The sequence below is a fragment of the Ceratotherium simum genome, chromosome 29 (genome assembly GCF_057802395.1).
Source record: "Ceratotherium simum simum isolate JZ-2026a chromosome 29, ASM5780239v1, whole genome shotgun sequence".
NCBI classification, from domain to species: Eukaryota; Metazoa; Chordata; class Mammalia; order Perissodactyla; family Rhinocerotidae; genus Ceratotherium; species Ceratotherium simum.
This window is the reverse complement of record NC_141928.1, coordinates 25,278,690-25,297,897: the sequence shown is the minus strand read 5'-3', so window position 1 is coordinate 25,297,897 and position 19,208 is coordinate 25,278,690. Positions and strand designations below refer to the sequence as shown.

The 19,208-nt window shown below is 42.9% G+C and overlaps 1 protein-coding gene across 6 annotated transcripts in view; it reads left to right on the top strand.

The window, feature by feature from the left end:
* PALM2AKAP2 (PALM2 and AKAP2 fusion) overlaps positions 1-19,208 on the top strand; it is a 327,255-nt gene that overhangs the window by 290,481 nt on the left and 17,566 nt on the right. For all 6 annotated transcript variants that reach the window (XM_087419325.1, XM_087419323.1, XM_087419326.1 and 3 more), the window contains one exon: positions 4,953-7,362. In XM_087419325.1, the coding sequence (XP_087275451.1) occupies positions 4,953-7,362 (2,410 nt within the window). The remainder of the gene's footprint in view (positions 1-4,952; positions 7,363-19,208) is intronic.

The following is a 19,208-nucleotide window of genomic DNA, read 5'->3' as shown; positions in this document are numbered from 1 at the left end:
TTGGGAAAAGTCTCTTGTTTTCTCTAAACCTCTTGTTCTAAAGTTTTAAAACCAAAGAAAAAACGCTGCCTTTCCCATAGAACAAAGGATCCTGGTACGAGGCCTTTCTTAGGCCTTTTTCCTTTCATCTCCTCATGTTGATTTCTTTTCTTCTCAAAATCAAAGCCTCACCATTACCCCCTGCTCCTCCCCCAAAAGAAAGTCAACCTGCTTCTGGAAAGAATTTAATATTGGTCATTTACACTTCTGTGTAAAATTGCTTAATAATAATGGACATTTGCATTAAGCATTTTACAGTTTACATAGTATTTTTATTATTATTATTTTCCCCCCAAAGCCCCAGTAGATAGTTGTACGTCATAGTTGCACATCCTTCTAGTTGCTGTATGTGGGACGCGGCCTCAGCATGGCTGGAGAAGCGGTGCGTCGGTGTGCACCCGGGATCCGAACCCGGGTCGCCAGCAGCCGAGCGCGCGCACTTAACCGCTAAGCCAAGGGGCCGGCCCTACGTAGTATTTTTAAATACATTTTCTAATTTAATTCTCAAAACAGATTTGAGAGATTATTATGCGCCCTGCTTACAAAGGAGTCACATTCTCAGAAGAGTTCTATGATGGTCTTGCATAAGGTCTGGCAGAACTTTAACAGGAAATATGGGCATCTATGTTGTAGATTAACCTATACTAATTTGCTTTGCATAACTACTATTAAATGCTTTTTGGTAAATAATGGCAGCTTTAGACACAACCTGGCTTCCAGGTTATAATAAAAGCAGGTCTTGGGCCAAATTCTGACACTCATTTATCAAATAAACGTTTGTAAAAGTAGATATAAAACCATTATCTGTAAGCTCAAAGAAGTCTCAACTCGCTAAGATTCTAGATGCTCCGACCCCATCTTGCATGAAGACAGATGTGGCAATTTTACAAAGGCAGGATTCTGTTACTACATAGTGGGTGTTTACCAATGTCCTCTGAACCAAAGGCTGGGGACAGTGCCATTTACTTCTTAGATGTCAGCCACCATCCTTAAGAGTGTACAAGCCAAAGTGCTCCCTCTATTTATATGTCCTATTCATGAAAGGGTGGTGAATATCTCTAATCTACCACTTTGAACACCACCAACTTCACTGATTTCTAACACTCATTTTGCTAATTGACAAGCTACTAATTTCACTGATGAAACCCATTTCTCCCCTTAATTATGCAATTAGCAAAGCCTCAGGGGCCTATGGGAGTTAAAGAGATAAACTACTGGAGGAAGGAAGCCTCCTATGGAGTGTGAGATTTCTGATTAGATCCTGGTTGACCACTCTTGAAGTGTGTATTCCCGAATAGGATGGCTGTTTGCCCCTGGAATGTAATTTAAACTAATCTCAGACACTCACAGCTGTATTTTTTTTTTTTTTTTTTTGTCTCTGCCCAAGTATTTTAAAGCAAATGGTAGACATCCCAACCAGCTTTTAACTATCCTGGGAAGCCAACAGGTGTTATGTGCCATGATATTAGGGCTCCACCTGGAGGGTTAGCTGGGGCAATCCCAAGATTTCCCATTAGCCTCCTAGCATCCTAGTTTTTCTCTGACCTTTGAGAACCCAGTTTGGTGGTTCTTTCATATCTTCCTGTTTTTTTGCATTGGAACATAGTTTATTTCACAAAGGATTTTCTAATCCATTTAATAAATGTGCATTTTATCTGAATCTGGAATCAGGTTCACCTTATCTGAAGCACGAAGTAAATTCTGGTCTTTCTTATCTTCAAAGAGAGCAACAAGCATTTCTTGGTTTAAACAAGACATCATTTAGTGATACCAAGCCCAGACTCCTGCCAAATCCAGACTGTGGGATTTCCAGCCCATTTCCATTTAGGTGGTGCAGTTACTGGTGGCTTTGATCACATCAGGCCACCTTGCATGAAGGTAAATCCTTCCAGCTGGGAACAGAACTCAGGAATTTGCTCTTTTGTTAAAATTGTTGCCTAACTTTACAAAAACTCAGGACCTCTGGTGCAAGATTGTGAATCAGTAATGCAGACTTGTTTATCCCTTTAAGTACTTCTATCCTGATTAGAGTTAAAGCTGCTGCTCCCTGGAATAGATGGAACTGAGTGTCAGGAAGAATTTTCTGGATTTATGGAAAGAAGTGGATGGGGTGCCATGTCACTAACAGGAAGCAAAGCCTCTTTCCTGTGTAAACCCTCCAGTGTCTAGATTTTTTAAAAAAATGTATTGGAAAAGAATCATCTCAAACTACCTTGAGACCCCAAACTTTGACTTTTAACCAGTAATTAGCATTTTTAAAATCTCAGTTTGACACATCACGGAAGAGAAAGGAATGAGACTCATTATTTCTGACTCAAAGCTAAAGGTAGTTTTTTTCTTGACACTGCAAAAATGTACTGTCAAATGCTGTTCTCAGACTTTTAAAATTTTAAATTGAAACAGTTGTCCCTAGTTCAGAAAGTATGCCTTAGAAAAAGTTGATATAATTTTTAAGTTCTAAAAAAAAAAAAAAAAAAAAAAGCTGGCAGGGCATCTGCTCATCCATCGTCAAACACTGAACTGTAGAGCATCCGGGGAAAAAGAGACAAAGCTGATGTGAAATGCCAAAAAAGTGTTTTTGGGAAGTGCTGTGGAGATAGGCGAAGTCACTCCCATCTACAAGGGATAAATATAAACACAGGCAAGTTTTTCACTTTGACTAGTAAACGCCATAAGAGACATGGCTTCCTAGGAAGTTTGGGTAATGCAATTTTTGTTAAGAAAAAATTGTTATCTCCTGGAGCTCATTGTTCCCACTAATCTCATTATGGTCCTACAGAATAAGCTTCCTGCATGTTTAATGAGTGGATTAATGACTAAATGAACTACAGAATTAATTATTTGCCTTTTAGCTTCTTTAATGTTACATTGCTCTCTTTCCTCTCAATTCAACTATTCTAAAGTGTTTTATGTTTCAGTAAAGCAGTGACTTTTAACCATATTTCAGTCCCATCAGCTTCCTACTATTTTTCTGCCTTTTCTTTCCCCCAAAAGCCAAAAGGGATAGAAGGAAGGCACTGCTTATTCCCATGAAGAATATTAGCAATGAATCATTGGCCAAATGAAGCCCGGGGTGCGAGTGTCATGAATAATCTGACTCTCGCTTTCCAGTACCACATATCTCTTTTTGTTGGTCTGTTTATTCCAGTAATAACTTTCCAAGCAGTGGGCTAATTTTGACCTAGGTTTTCTGGAAATTGAATGGCAGCCAATAAGTTTCAGGCATTCAAATTTTCTGTAATTCTTAATGTCATAGAAGTTACTGACAATTGCCTTACCAAAGAAAGTTTAGTTAATGTTTTCTAAAGGGCAGTAAAAACTCCTTTCACATGCCTCTTTAGTTCATTCTAAAGATAAAAGAACCACTAGTTAATAATGATCAAAAATAGAATAAAATAATGATATTAGTGATTACAAATATTAATGGTATTAAGTACTAGATTTTGACAAAGACCAGACCTAGACGGAAAGATCATCAAAGACCAGAAGGTATTGACAAAGAAGGAATATTCGTTATTGTTGCTTATTACTAAAGAAGGAATATATATTACATGATTGATTTAAATCTAAAGAGGAATGGAAAACAAACAATGAAGGAAACCTTTAGTTCATGGATAACCATGAGAGTTTTTCAACATTCTGACAGTAATGCAGAGCACATAGGATGAACTCCCATGTTTTTCTAGGTCTTATGAACAAATCCGTAATTATTCACTTTCCTTGGAAGAATTTTGAAACTAATCCCCTGAGAATCATCCTAAGGTGGTGTTTTAATATTATGTTCTAAGCCTTTAAAATTGCTTAAAACTTAAATAAATGAAAACTATACTCTCTTGTAATTTTGCATTGTACTATGTTAACAATACCAGGCACACTACAGGCTTGAGACGGGGAAACAAACCTGAAAGTGTTAGTGAAATCCTTGAGGGGAACTCAAGTTAAGCTCACAGTTTACCACTGAATTATCTGAGATAAACCAGAGTCCTTTAGTATGAAAAAAAAATCATCCTAGAATTTGAAAATTAATCTTACTAATGCCAACTAACAAAATTACATGGGATTGATAACTGATGAAAAAATATGATGCATTTAAAAACATTAAGAAGATGTGGTTTTCTTATTTAACCACAAAATTGGAGCTATCACATATAAAGTCTTTTTAGGAACTAGAGGGGAGGTGCTGCTGGCCACTAGCTTTTCAAAGCAACACTCAATCCTTAACTAAGGAGTATTGTTTTGATGTAGTCCCAGAGAACACAACTGTGCAGTCATTGCCTTCGGTTATGGTGTCTATAATGCACATGGTCAATTACAGCCATGGCGCTGGGGCACTGTAGCCCTTAAGGGGCCATTGAAGGAATCTACTGTTTTCCAGTATTTTATTTTGGAAAAATTTTCCAAAAAGTTTCTTGTCTCCAGAATAATTGCATTACATCTGGCAGAGAATAGTATGTTTTCAAAAAGATTTGTTCATGCAAAAGGACCATCTTTTTATAGTTGGGGACACGCAAATAGTCCTATTACGTTTCTACACTAGTTTGCTATGAAATATTTTGGAAGATTCTGGTACAATTGCTATATGATCTCTTCTGCTTTAGAAGATATTTGAGCAATGTCTTCAGATGATTGGAGTCTTAATTTACTTTTAAATTTAAAAATGGGACTAGCATTTATTGAAAGTTCTCTGGACACCCAGTAAACAAAATGGAATCTATAAAATCGTGAGGTTAAGGTACCCATTACCACAACAAAATCAATAGGTGAAGGATTGTTGGAAGGAAAATCTCTATTCAAAAGAACTTGTCATTGTTGTTACCATTTTCCTTCTAGTTAGTTATCAGTTAATTTCTCAGGGTTCACATCCATAAGAGATTCAGTATCTAACCCTCACCCTTGTTTTCTCTTTATTCCAGAAGCCCCCCCAGCTTTCTGAGGATGATATCCGGCTAAAAAGGGAGAGAGACAGCTGCAGTGCCAACCCCCTGGAGCCTGCTACCAGCTCTCTTCCCCCAGATCACAAAAACATGGAAATTGAGGTTTCCGTTGCAGAATGTAAAAGTGTTCCTGGAATCACTTCTAGTCTACGTTCCACTGACCACCCCTCCCCTTTCTACTCTCCCCCCCACAATGGCCTCCTCACAGATCGCCATGAATCTCTGGATAATGATGTGGCCAGAGAGATCCGATATCTAGACGAGGTGTTGGAGGCCAACTGCTGCGATTCTGCTGTGGACGGAACTTACAACGGCACATCCTCCCCAGAGCCTGGAGCAGCCATCCTGGTGGGCAGCCTAAGCCCACCCACCCATACAGCCATCCAGCCGGAACCCACTGAGAGAGCAGCTGGCAGGCAGGCACCTCCTCACATTGAGCTCAGTAAAAGCAACTCTGCCACCATGGCAGAGGGCAGAAGAGCGAACGGCCACTCCCCTGACCAGCCCAGAGATCTGCTGGGGGAGAGCCTGCAGTCCCCCGTGAGCCCCACCTCCTCCACCAGCTCCCGCTGTTCATCCCGAGATGGGGAGTTCATGCTCACCACGCTGAAGAAGGAAGCCAGGTTTGAGCTCCGTGCCTTCCACGAGGACAAGAAGCCCTCCAAGCTCTTTGAGGACGACGAGAGTGAGAAGGAACAATACTGTGTCAGGAAAGTGAGGCCCTCAGAAGAGATGCTGGAGCTGGAAAAGGAAAGGAGAGAACTCATCCGGAGTCAGGCCGTGAAAAAGAACCCTGGCATTGCGGCAAAATGGTGGAATCCGCCCCAGGAAAAGACCATCGAGGAGCAGCTGGATGAGGAACATCTGGAGTCGCACAAAAAGTACAAGGAGCGCAAGGAGAGAAGGGCGCAGCAGGAGCAGTTGCTGATGCAGCAGCAGCAGCAGCAGCAGCAGCCCCCAGCGCAGCTCTGCCCAGACCCTGCACCCTCTCGTGAACATTCGAGCATGACTGAGAACACAAAGAAGGACATCGTCACGGAGCAGATAGATTTCTCTGCTGCGCGCAAACAGTTCCAGCTGATGGAGAATTCCAGGCAAACAGTAGCCAAGGGCCAGAGTACACCCAGGCTCTTCTCCATCAAGCCCTTCTACAGGCCTCTGGGGTCAATCAACTCAGACAGGCCACTGACTCTCTCGAGACCAGCTTCTATTGGGGGACCTCCAGAAGACAGTGGCACATCGGCAGCCAGAGGGCAGAAAGCCAGCTGTGCCCAGGAGAGCCAGTCTTCAGGAGGAGGCCAGGGCAGTACAGTTCCTCAGGGGAAGGAAGGGCCCTATAGTGAGCCCTCCAAACGCGGGCCCTTATCCAAACTGTGGGCAGAGGATGGAGAGTTTACAAGTGCCCGGGCTGTCCTCACCGTGGTCAAGGATGACGACCCTGGGATTTTGGATCAGTTTTCAAAGTCAGTCAATGTCTCTCTGACCCAAGAGGAGCTTGACTCTGGTTTGGATGAGTTGTCAGTGAGGTCCCAGGATACCACTGTCCTGGAGACCCTGTCCAATGATTTCAGCATGGACAACATCAGTGACAGTGGGGCCTCCAATGAGACAACCAATGCCCTCCAGGAAAATTCACTGGCCGACTTTTCTCTGCCCCAGACTCCCCAAACTGACAACCCCTCAGAGGGCCGAGGAGAAGGTGTCTCCAAGTCCTTTAGTGATCATGGTTTCTATTCCCCTTCTTCCACGCTGGGAGACTCTCCATCAGTTGATGACCCCTTGGAATATCAGGCTGGTCTCCTGGTGCAGAATGCCATTCAACAAGCCATAGCCGAGCAAGTGGATAGAGCTGTGTCTAAAACCAACAAGGGTGGAGCAGAACAGCGGGGACCTGAAGCAACTCTAGAGGAAGCTGAAACTGCACCTTCCAGCTCGGAGAAGCCTCAGAGCATGTTTGAGCCACCCCAGGTGTCCTCTCCCGTTCAAGAGAAAAGGGATGTATTACCAAAGATTCTGCCTGCTGAAGACAGAGCGCTCAGGGAAAGGGGGGCCTCCCAGCCACTACCGGCAGTGCAGCCCAGTGGCCCAATAAACATGGAGGAGACCAGACCAGAAGGGAGCTATTTCAGCAAGTACTCGGAGGCTGCTGAGCTGAGAAGCACAGCCTCGCTCCTGGCCACTCAAGAGTCCGATGTGATGGTTGGGCCCTTCAAGCTGAGGTCAAGGAAGCAGCGAACTTTGTCCATGATTGAAGAAGAGATCCGAGCAGCCCAGGAAAGGGAAGAGGAGCTGAAGAGGCAGAGACAAGTCTTGCAGAGTACCCAGAGCCCCAGGGCCAAGAACGCCCCATCGCTGCCCTCCCGAACTTCATGCTACAAAACCTCTCCAGGTAAGTGAAGTTGCGCAGACCAGGTGAAGATGCTGCAGAAATCGCGTTGTTGATTCCAGCTTACAGGTTTCAATGTGGAGCCTTCTCTGTGTGTGGCTGAAGTAAGTGTCAGGGGACACTGGCATGAGGATTTCAGCATTCGGGGACATGGAACAATAGTGTCAGGGTGTCCTCTGGAAGAACTCTGAGCCTGGATGGTGTTTGCCATTTCCATGCAGAGGATGCAATAGCTCCTTTCTCATTGTTCTGCTCTCGTCTTGGTTTATTACAGAGAATTGTTCTCTTTGCCTCCTGGCTGAGGGAGGGGCTGCGTGCAGCACAGTCCCAGTCAGTGTGGACACTTGTGTGGGTGTGTTGGAGTCAGTAGTTTGACCCTCAGTATCTATAATTAAATCAAACCTATCTGATTTGGGAGATGTGTTTTACTAACCCCTTCTGAATGCTGGGTCCTTCCCCAGCAGTGGTGGTCACGACCTGGTGTTGCAGATTGACCCATAGAAGATGTTTTTGTCCATTTTGATTGAGTTTGTCTTCCTTTAAATCACCACAAAGCAATGACTTTGGAATCATGGGTGTCTCATCCATTCTTGTCCTGTGACTCACCTAGAGAAGTTGGGTTACTATACATAAAGGCAGATCTTTAATCCTTTCCCATTGCCTGGGCAGTCCCTATCTTGAATGGGTGTGGATAGTTGGTGTTAATTATAGTGGTAATTATTGTTGCTACCATTATGGATTACAGTGTGACTAGTGGTTTTTATTTTCCCATTTGGATATGATGGCAGTTCGGGATCCACACATCCCACCCTAGAGAAGGGCTACTCAAAGTGTGGTCCAAGCTAGTCCATGACTGTTTGTTCCTGGTCCATGCTAAAGTAAGTACAGATATTCACAGTATTTGAAAACTCTTGTAGCAATTTGATATTGTCCTCAAATCCAAGTGTGGGATTTTGTATTTTTTTAAAGTATTGGTCCACAGTGGATTGGGGGAAAAATGGTCCTTCACCAGAGATAATTTAAGAAGTAGTGCCCTAACATATAATTGTTGGCATTTAGCTTGGTCCATCCAGGTCTTAATCCCATCTTGACACTTGGCTTCCATCAAATCTACAATGACACAAGGTAGTTCTTTTCATTGTTAATTTTTAAATTTTGAAATAATCTCAAACCTAAAGAAAAGTTCCCAGGTATAGTACAAATATCTTTTTTATTCTGAGTAAATTGCCAACATAATGCTCCATCACCCCCAATTTTGTAGAATGTTCATCAATTTGGGTTTGTCTGATGTTTTTGCATGATTACATTCAGATTATGCATCTTTGGTAGGAATACCACAGAGTTGTTGCTTATTCTTCTCACTGTATTCAGTCAAGTAGTACATGGTGTCAGTTGGTCCCATTACAGGGACAGATGTTAGCTCTTTTCACATGATACTAATTTTGATCACTTGATTGCAAGAGTGTTTGCCAGGCTTCTGCACAATGAAGTTACTTTTTCCTTTCGTAATTAATAAATATTTTGTGGGGAGGTACTTTGGTACTACATAATCTTCATCCCACTCATCAAACTTTAAATCTATTCCTGTATTTATGTAAGTATGGTCATGGATTTCTATTATATTCCCTGGGTTATAATCTATTTCTATTATTTTTATCCTTAATTTCTTCAGATATAGCTCATGGGAGCCTTTTCAAGACTTCAGTGTCCTTTTGACATGTCCCTGTTATTCTTGGGCACATCCTCACTTCCTGGCACCATGTGATGTTCCAGTCTCATCCTGTACTTTCCTAATCCTGAAATCAGCCTTTTCTCCAAAGAGCATTAGTTTCTTTTAGTGGAGAATGATATTTAGAGACCAAGATCTGGCGCTTGGTGTGCTCATTGCTATTGTCACTGTTCCCAGGCACTCTCAATAGGTAGAATGAGAGAATATGTTCTCTCTCTCTGGCTATCTACTTCCCTACCTAGCTATCTATCTTGAAAACCATGAGCTCACCCTAATACCTTTAATTCTAATCTAATGCCACAGGGTTCATTTTCTCTCTTTTCGTATTTGTAGCCTCCTTCTTGACAACAAGCTACCTGGTTCCTATTATCCTCAATCTATTTATTATTTGATTACTGCCCCCCACCCCCGCCTTATGTAAACAATCTCCTGTTTTCCTCACCAAGCAAGCGCTCCAACATCCCTTTCTGGGTGGCCACTGCTGTCCCCTTTCACCATACCCTCCTCACCCAACTTGGCTCCAACACCGCTCCCTGCCCACCCTGTTCTGTGGCTCCAGCACACCACCCTGGGCCACTGTGGCTCCTCCCACCCCTACCATAGACACCCATCTTGTTCAGCCCCACCTAATGGCTTTTGGACTAAATTGTTCAGGAAGGAAAGGGAAGGCAGGAGGAAGAGGAAAAGCACAGTGACTTTTTGACATGGTTTTTAATTCCTTCAGGTCCCAGGGCAATGGCCAGCTGAGTGTTTGAGGCAAAGGAAACTTTCGGGGAGGTTTTTTGTCCATGCTTACCAGTGACCGGGTGGCTTTTCCCAAAGATCCTTAGTTGTCAAGTTCACTTTAAATTCTTGTTGTGGGCTGGCTTGGCACAGAGATGCCATTGGGCATTCTGTATGGTATCCTAGAAAAAGTTTTTCATACCACTTGAATTCAGTCCAATCTGGGGAGCCTACTTCACAAGTAGGTGACTCTAAAGGCTCTGCAGGCATCTCAGCACCCTCTGCTTACGTGGCAGGCAGGTACCATGGTTCTCCTATCCGGTATAGCTGGCTCCATCTTCCTAGCCCTCTTTGCATTATTTCATGATAGAACCTTCGCTAAAGTGCATATGCTCAGTGGGTATTTTCAGTTTCCTTCATTCACTCCACCTCTTAGTTGAACCCCTCACCATATGGTCACCCTACTTTACTTCTAGCACATGAACAAAAATTAAGACATTTCAACACTTCCCCTAGTTCCCTGACCTGCTGTGGTCTGTTAGGCTTTCCTACCAGGCTAATATTTGTCCTCCGCAGGCTTTCCTACCAGGCTAATATTTGTCCTCTGCATCCCAGCAGCCCAGTCCCGATTTCCCCAGCACTTTTCTCCATGCAAATGCTGATCTTCTCCCCCATATCCTATCCCCATAGGACTGAGTTCTGCCCCTTTAATAAGATGGTCATTCATCCATGCAAGTCTGTGTGTGCACTGCTCCATGAACACAGTCATGATAATGACGTCTGTGCACCTCCTTCCTGCACATTTTATCTCTAGAATATTTAAAGTAGGTGCCAGGGCTTCCCAGAATTACAACGTGGATTGAAAGAAACTGAATCAAAATGCAATTTTTTTCTATTCATGCCTAGAAACGTTCAGAGTATTGCTTGGCCAGCTAGCCTCCAAGCTCGTGATCAGGGAGGAGGCTGACACGTTATTCTGAGCAGCCAAACTGGACGATTCATGGCCAGGGTCAGAACTGCTGGCTCCAACGTTGGTTTTGTGAATGGAGATGTTGCTAAGTTCCTACCGCACTACTCCACATTTCATGCCAGTGAAGGTGACTCAGCAGGTTTGTTGTGTGACTCAAATTGACAATTTGATATTAGGTGATGAAAAATATAATTTTTAACATCTCCTCTGGTGGAAATTGTGCTGGTGACATGCTGGACTTAAGCCAAGTAAAATCCACTGAGAGCCAATATGTGATAAGGAAAGAGAAATCGACTCATTCCTCCCAGCCATTCTCCAGGTGTTGAAAAGATACTTGCTTTTGCTTTTAATTTCCTTGCCTTTTTAAAGATGGAGGATGATGGGGTTTCTATTTCAAAAAGGATATAGTCATTTTCAAAGACCAATTATTAGGAAAACTTACCTGGAAATTTTGTCTGGTTGGTTCTTGTGTGATTTTTAAAGGAAGATGCGGGCCAGCCCCGTGGCTTAGCAGTTAAGTGCGCGCGCTCCACTACTGGTGGCCTGGGTTCGGATCCCGGGCGCGCACCGACGCACCACTTCTCCGGCCGTGCTGAGGCCGCGTCCCACATACAGCACCTAGAAGGATGTGCAACTACGGCATATAACTATCTACTGGGGCTTTGGGGGAAAAAAAAGGAGGAGGATTGGCAATAGATGTTAGCTCAGAGCTGGTCTTCCTTAGCAAAAAGAGGAGGATTATCATGGATGTTAGCTCAGGGCTGATCTCCCTCACAAAAAAATAAGTAAATAAATAAAGAAAGAAGCTCCACTTAAAGTTTGTGTGATGTTTTCAAACAGAGGTGAACAAGGCAAATACAGTCCCTGCGCTCAGGGAACTTACAATTCAGTAAGAGAAACATCAAACAAAGGTGGCAATTTGATGACAGAGAAGCATGGAGAGCTGTGGGAGGAAGACCACCTCATTGAGGGGATAAGGAAAGTCTTCTCTTCTTGGGAAACTACCACCTGAACTGAAGGAGTAGATGTTGGGTTCAGCGGATGGGGGAGACTGTTCCAGTCAGAAGGGAAGGCACCTGTAAAGGCCCAAAAGGCATAGAAAACTTGGCACATGTGAGGTGCTTAAATAAGGTCAGAGTAGGTTAAAGGAAGAGATTTAAAAAAAAAGAAAAGTTCATCTGGAGCCAGACAATGAAGAGCTGTGTAAACATGTTAAAGGTTTTAGATTTTAGACTTTATTCTGGGGTCAGTGGAAAGCCAGTGAGGATTTTCAAAGGGGTAATTATCTCCACACATCTCCAAGCTGTCCTGCCTTCATCCATGAATCGATGGACTAAAAGTCTTCCTGCTTTACTGAGTCTTTTCCACCGACTTCTCTTGAGCTCTTCCTCTGGACGAGCACTTCTGAAGGTGTGCCGCCATCTTGACGAATGCCCCGTGTGTCATGTGAGAGGCCGTACTCCCAAGAATGAACACATGTGTGCCTCCTGTTGATGGTACTTAGAAGTAGACAATAAAGGAAGCACTTCTGCAGGTGTGCAAGCCTGATTTGAAGGTGTGACCCATATACTGCTGTAAAACACCCTTGAGGAGTGAGTTTGGGAGGAAAACCCAAACACTTTATTGACGTTACAATCTAAGACATGTCCAAATGTCTTTTCGTATTAAGGATGTTCTCATTTTAGTGCCTATGTCTATTATTAGATATACTGGTTTCGCTTGCAAGTTCTAGGCAAGTCAGCGAAACCCAGTTCGTTAGGCGATGACTAGTTCAGTTTTTAAAAATAGTTTCCGTTCTCATGCCAGATGTTAAATTGATCTACCAAGTCAGATAATTTGCCCAGTGGGATGTTATGGATAGTGGTAAAGGAAAAGGTGTGGATGTTGAGTTCCATCACTTGGAGTGTCTGCTCATGTCTTTTATGCGTGGAAAGATGTGATAGTTATACGTCTTATAAAAATAAAATTTCCAAGGAGTTTCGACTTCTATTGTCAGTTTGAATTAAGATTGCACATGAGATGATCATTACATTATTATGAAGACTATTGACTGGCTCTTTTTTCTTTCCCCTTCATTATCTTCAGATATCACAAAGAAAGGTCATTTAGTCAGCACAATATTCATGAAGCAGAGCTTGGTGGCTTGTTCCATGCTAAGTTAGAGCTGGTTGAGGCCAAGTCTCGCTTGAGATGTCCTCATTGCTCCACAAAAGACCTTGTGTCGGCAACTGATGGAAGGATTCCCTCACAGGCCCAGGTAAGGGAGGGCTCTCCTTCAGGAGGGTACAGTGCCTCCCTTTCCTGCAGGCAGACACAGACTGTGCATCTTAAAGGGGCCCAAGTGGCTGTGTGAAGGTACTAAAGCTTAACGTGGAACATCCTACAGAGGGTTGTGTCTACTACCTTGTTTCCTGAACGTTCTCTGGTGACACAAGCCTAATCGTGGTAGCTACAAGACCTTAAAGCTGTCTACTATACTAGTCATTTCACACACATTTTCTCATTTAATCCTCCCAACAGCCCTCTAAGATGTAATACAAATTATCCAATCACTGGAGGCCAGATAAATTCAGAATTTTTCTGATTCACATACCCAGTGGGGTCTGGGGCAGTACCTGTCATCCAACTAGATTTCTGCTGTAAAACTTAGGAAGGGTTAATTACATTAAGTGGGATAAATAAAGACTGAGAAGAGCCTTATGCCAGGTCACATCAGGTTTTGCTGCCAAATAAGTTATGGAAAAATCTTGGTTTTCAAAGCTTTTTTTGGATTTTGGAATTGTATATAAGGGATCATGGACCTGTAATATTATTCCCTTTTCAAAGAATTAATACCAGAGCCCAGAAAAGATTAGATAGTTTGCCCAAGGTCACTCAGCTAGGAAATGGGAGAGCCAAGTTCAAACCCAGGCTCATTTGACTCCCAAGTCTGTATTCCGTCTACACCGTTTTTTACCCTCTGCTGAACCTGCTTCTCTGCCCTTGAGGTCTATGAGGTAGGTGTGTAGTAACAGCTCTCCTCTCCAATCTCCAGTGACTGAGCGCAGTCTCCTTCTGCTCTCTCCCAGTCTCAGGCCTGACCCCTGAATTTTTCTGGGTCCTTCTTGCCCCTCCTTTTTGAGCCACTGTAGCTCTGGAATCCTCTGCTCCCAATGGCCTGAGTGGATGAGTTTGCTCCCAGAGGCCATGAGACCGTGCTACCCTAGTGACCCGAAGTCGTTCCTTTGTGCTTTCAGAACTTAATTCCGCTGCTACCAATTACAAGAAGGAGATTGCTGGTGCTGTCCAAAGATCTGAGCAGATGGCAGAGGGACTAGCATAGTCGGTGTCCGCTGTCTAGGCTGACTGCTCTTGCAAGGTCTTTCTGAAGGTTCATTCCCCAGGAAGAAGCTCAGTCATTTACTCCAGAAACAGCCTCATTCTCTGAAAGCTTTGAAGGAACTGGCTACTCAAGCAAGGAATCAATTTCTTAATTTGAGGATGAGCAGGGATATGTGTTCACGCTGTTAACTGAACATGTCTGGCAGAGTGGGGCCAAAGCCGACTACGTTAGTTGACTGGTAGTATTGAGCAGCGTGACTGCTCTCTGCTGTTCTCTTTTGCTCTTTAAGATTGATCCTTCTGCCTTGGATCAGAACCTCCTCGTATTTTATCTGAACTTAGCAAATGTGTTCATTTTTAAAAATGTATGCCATTTGGGAAGGAATTGGTAAGAGAAGGCTAGGTTGAAGCAGTGTTTGGCAAGGGGTGAAGGTGTGTAATGAAATTAGAACTTCACAGAATTCAAAGTTCTTTTTGGATATTCCTTTCAATGATTTGAAAAGGGCAGCTGTCAGCCTCACCCCTGAGAAGATACAGACTCCATCTTTCTTCTGTGACAAGCCTATGGTCATGGCTTCCGGGAAGTAGAACTTTGAGAAAATCATTACATTTCCTAGCAGTGTAATTCCCTCCTGTAGCAGATTCTGCTGTCACTGCTAATTGTGCTGAGTCTCCTGATATACCCAGGGTGTCTGGGTTGACTCCCGGGGCTGCTCATGCCATATCGGGACAGCACATGGTGTCCTTGCTACTTGCCCTTTACCACTGCAGGGCTACTCTACTCTCCAAGTTAGGAGAGCGACTTCCAAAAAATCAGACTCAACCACATGCAAAGAAAGGTGCAGTCTTGAGCTGAGAAAGAAAAAATGAATCAAAGGACCTAATTCTTGTAAGATCCCTGCTCTATGCCTGGTAAGAAATGTGAGCTAATTAAAGCCAGGCCTGGGAGCAGGATGGTCCCCCGTGACTGCTGGAGTTCACGGCAGGATATGACTGTGTCTCTTACTAGCTGTGGTGACTTGCTGTGTACTTCCTTCCTTAAGGAGACTGGAATTTCAGATCCATTTCATCTTTATGAATAAGCTACTACTTAAGGGGTGGAGGAACTAGAAGGGATGGTGAGGAAAATGTGCAGGACAGACCCTTAGAGCACCAAAGAATACTTTTATATTTCATGTAATCGTATTTTATTTCTCATGACCTTGAACGTAAACATCAAAGGTTTCTCAAAACTTGTCTGCATCTGATACCCCAGTCTCTCTTTTATTTCTCATTAGTCAAATATTAATTCATACCTGATGTTAAAAAGCTGGTGAAGGGTAATTATGTGCCTAAATGTGACAGTCACTTCTCTGGATTCAAATCCTGAGTCCACTGCTTGCTAGCTGTGTGACCCACTTACTTCATCTCTAGAAACCTCAGTTTCCTCACTAGTAAAATGGGAATAAAATGCTAACAACCTCATCAATAAGTTAAGACAGTGCCTGGTACACAAAAGGCTCCCAATGCGAGTTGTTGTTATTACAGTTACTGTTAAGTTTTATGAAAATGTCTAGGAAACTTTAGTAGAATAACTTATGAGTCACCTACTGTGACCCTGACATAAATGGCAGAACATGCATTATAAATTTGCTTTCTATTCCTAGTTGGGATTTTTTCATATTTACTTCCTTAGAATTAAAGTTTCTCTTATAAAATCTGAGTTCAAGAATTAGTTTTCAATAGTCAGCTGTGATTTTAAAAAACAAAGTCCATCATTAAGCATATTGGGAGACAATAAAATTACAAGTATTCCCATAAAAGTGTTTCCTTTTGCTTTACTTTTGGGGAGTAATCATACAGCCAAGCTCACCATGTTGGTCGAAATGTGTTTAACAGGAAGATCTTGGTGGGGAAATTGCTACTTGCCCTGATTTTTATTCTTACCGTTTTAATTAATTTTTTTCTTTTTTGGTCTTAAACTATGCTTCTCCTGGAGAAACAGAGCTCTTTCCTTCTAGAGTTTTCATCTTCTAGTTCCGTTCAGAGAAATGACCCAATATCAGCAACTCATCCAACCCCTTGACCTACCTTGAAGGAATAATATTCGGAAATTTCTCAGACTTGTTTTGCCAGGCAGGGGTATTTCTCATTTTTGAGCTAGGCTTATTACCTGAAGATTCATGTCATCACATTCTAGTACCTCTGGGGGCCTTCACAGAAGGAGCTGAAAGGACCAGGGACCAGCTCTTGTGTGTGGGTCACAGCAGGAACCACACAAGCCCATGCACTCTGGATCTCACAGGCAGGATACTTTTTCCTTTTTACTGGGAGGAAATGAAATTGAAAATGCAGTCTGAGCTCATTTCTTTCTGGTGACTTGTGAGTCGTTTTCGATGGTTGCAACCTCACCCCAATGCTGCGTGAAGAAAGGAGCTCATTGAAGGAGGCCTGGGCAAGGCATCTCATGTGGTGGGCGTCTTTGTTCGGTTTGGTTTTTAAATAAGAGTGGGCGATGGCTTTTTCTTTTCTTTTGAGAAATGTAGAAACAAAGGATCTTTGATTTTTAAGACCTCAGACACCATGTATATGGAATATAATTACCACCAAATCATAATGTTTAACCAAAATAATTTTCTAAAATTTTGGAATCTATATTCTTGCCTTTTTAGAAGTTAGTCTTCTTCCTACAGAAGGAGGGTTTGGGCTGTCAAGGATGGCAACAGCTGTGTACTTAGGACGTGCAGCCCTCGCTCGGGTTCGCTTGGGCAGGAGGATGGGAATTTCGGATTTTCCTCTCTGCCTCCCACTGTCCGCACAGCCTGTCACAGATGCCCAAGGGAAATCTATCTTGCTTGGAAAATCTGGAAGCGCAGCCAAGGCATGCCTGGCTTTCTCTGGTCCAGAAAGTGGTTTAACTATTTATAATAAATAAACAGGAAACACAAGTTCACATTGCCTCCTTTTCCCTTCTACTCATGGTGGGAGACAGTATTTACTGATTCCACAGTGAAATTCTGCTGCCCTCTCTGCTCCTTAGTCTGCCTCGCAAGGCTACGCCCTGTGAGTGTTGCAGACCTGCTTCTCCGAGGCCCTGGGGAGGCGTCAGCTCCTCGGGCCCCCTGGGTGGGTGCCGCCTGGTGAGATGGAAAGGCTCGTGGATCTGCCTAGTCCATAAAGGATAAAGCAGGCAGCTTCATTTCCTTTCCTCAGCGTGGCTAATAATGCTTAGAAGAAAAGTTTTCTGGTTTGTTTTACATTTTAAAATTAATTTGTGTTTATTATAAAAAAATTGGAAAATAAAGATAAAAATAAAAGTAACTCATAATCTTAACCACTACCTGCCAAGTTTTTCTCCGTGCACACGTGGGCATGGAAGATAATATTGGGTTTATAGTTGTATTAGTTTATTGTCCCCGCTGTGACGAATTACCACAAATATAGTGGCTTCAAACAACACAAATTTATTATCTTATAATTCTGGAGGTCAGAAGTCTGCAATGTGTCAGCTATGGACACATTGTGTCCCCCCAAAATTCATATGTTGAAGCCCTAACTCCCAGTGTGATGGTATTTGGAGATGGGGCCTTTGGGAGGTGATTAGGGTTAAATGAGGTCGTGAGGGTGGGACCTCATGATGAGAGTAGTGCCCTTAGAAGAAAAGACACCAAACAGCCTGATCTCTCTCTGCCATGTGAGCACACAGCGAGAGGCAGCCATCTACAAGATAGGAAGGCGGTTCTTATCAGAACCCAACCATGCTGGCACCCTGATCTCAGACTTCCAGCCTCCAGAACTGTGAGAAAATAAATTTTTGTTGCTTAAGCCACACAGTCCACGGTATTTTGTTATAGCAGCTCAAGAATACCAAGATAGCGTCTTTCTGAGCTAAAATCAAGGTGTCAGCAGGGCTGTGTTCCTTCTAGGGGCTCTAGGGGAGAGTCCATTTCCTTTTCTCTTCAATTCTAGAGGCCACCTGCATTCCTTAGCTCCTAGCCCCTTCCTCCATCTTCAAAGCCAGCAATGTAGTGTCTTTAAATCTCTCTCTTTCTCTGACCCCCTTGCTTCCCTCTTATAAGGACCCTTGTGATTACACTGAGCCCAAGTGGGTAACCCAGGATGGTCTTCCCATCTCAAAGTCCTTAACTTAATCACAGCCACAAAGTCCTTTTGCCATATAAGGCAACATATTCACAGGTTTGGGGATTAGGACTTAGACATCCTTGTGGAAGCCATTATTCTGTCTACCACAAGACTGGTCATTTTATACCAACTGGTTTTTTACCATGTGCCATGCATGCCCTTTTGTTTTCTTTCACACCGCGAATAAGTGGTAAACCAGGATTTGAAGCCAGGCAGTCTAACTTTGGAGCCTGCGTCTTAAATAAGTGCTATATATCTGCTTTTGTAACTCGCTTTTTCTCTTAATGTATTTTGAATATTTTCCCATGACTTTATTCCTCTAAATTTGAGAGACTAAAACATGATTTTCAATGGCTAAATAAATACTCCATCATCTGAATGAGCCATAACTAATTGAACAATCTCCTATCGTCAGATATCTTGGCTGTTTCCACGTGTGTAATTATAAAAAAACACGATGGTGGAAGTTCTTGTACATAAGCTTTGTGCCCATACTTAATTATTTGCTCAACTAGTCCCCAAAAGTTCCTTGGGAGCTGGTTAACTAGTATACACTAGAGAACAGTATTTCCTGAACTGTTTTCCTTGAGATTTAATAGGGATTCTATGAAGTGAGGGTCTCTGGTTAAATAAATTTGAGAAATGCTGCACACCCATCCCTGAATCAGAGATTCACAATCGTATAACACTAAAACCTTAGAAATTCTCTGGTAAAGAAAAGTTCTCTGGTAAAGAAATCTATCTCCTTTTTCTTTTTTAAAGCTTTCTTTAATCCAGTGTTACCCAAGCTTATGTGACCAATGACTTCGTTTGCAGCATCAGTACAATCTTATGAAGCTAAGGTAATAGGGCACAATTTTAGAAACACAGCTTTAGAATCATCCCAGCCAAGTGAAGTTGCTTACTCTGAAACACATTTAAAAGCTAAGGCTAAAACTACTCTAGATGGAATAGTTGGAACAAAATCATATTTATGAAATAAAC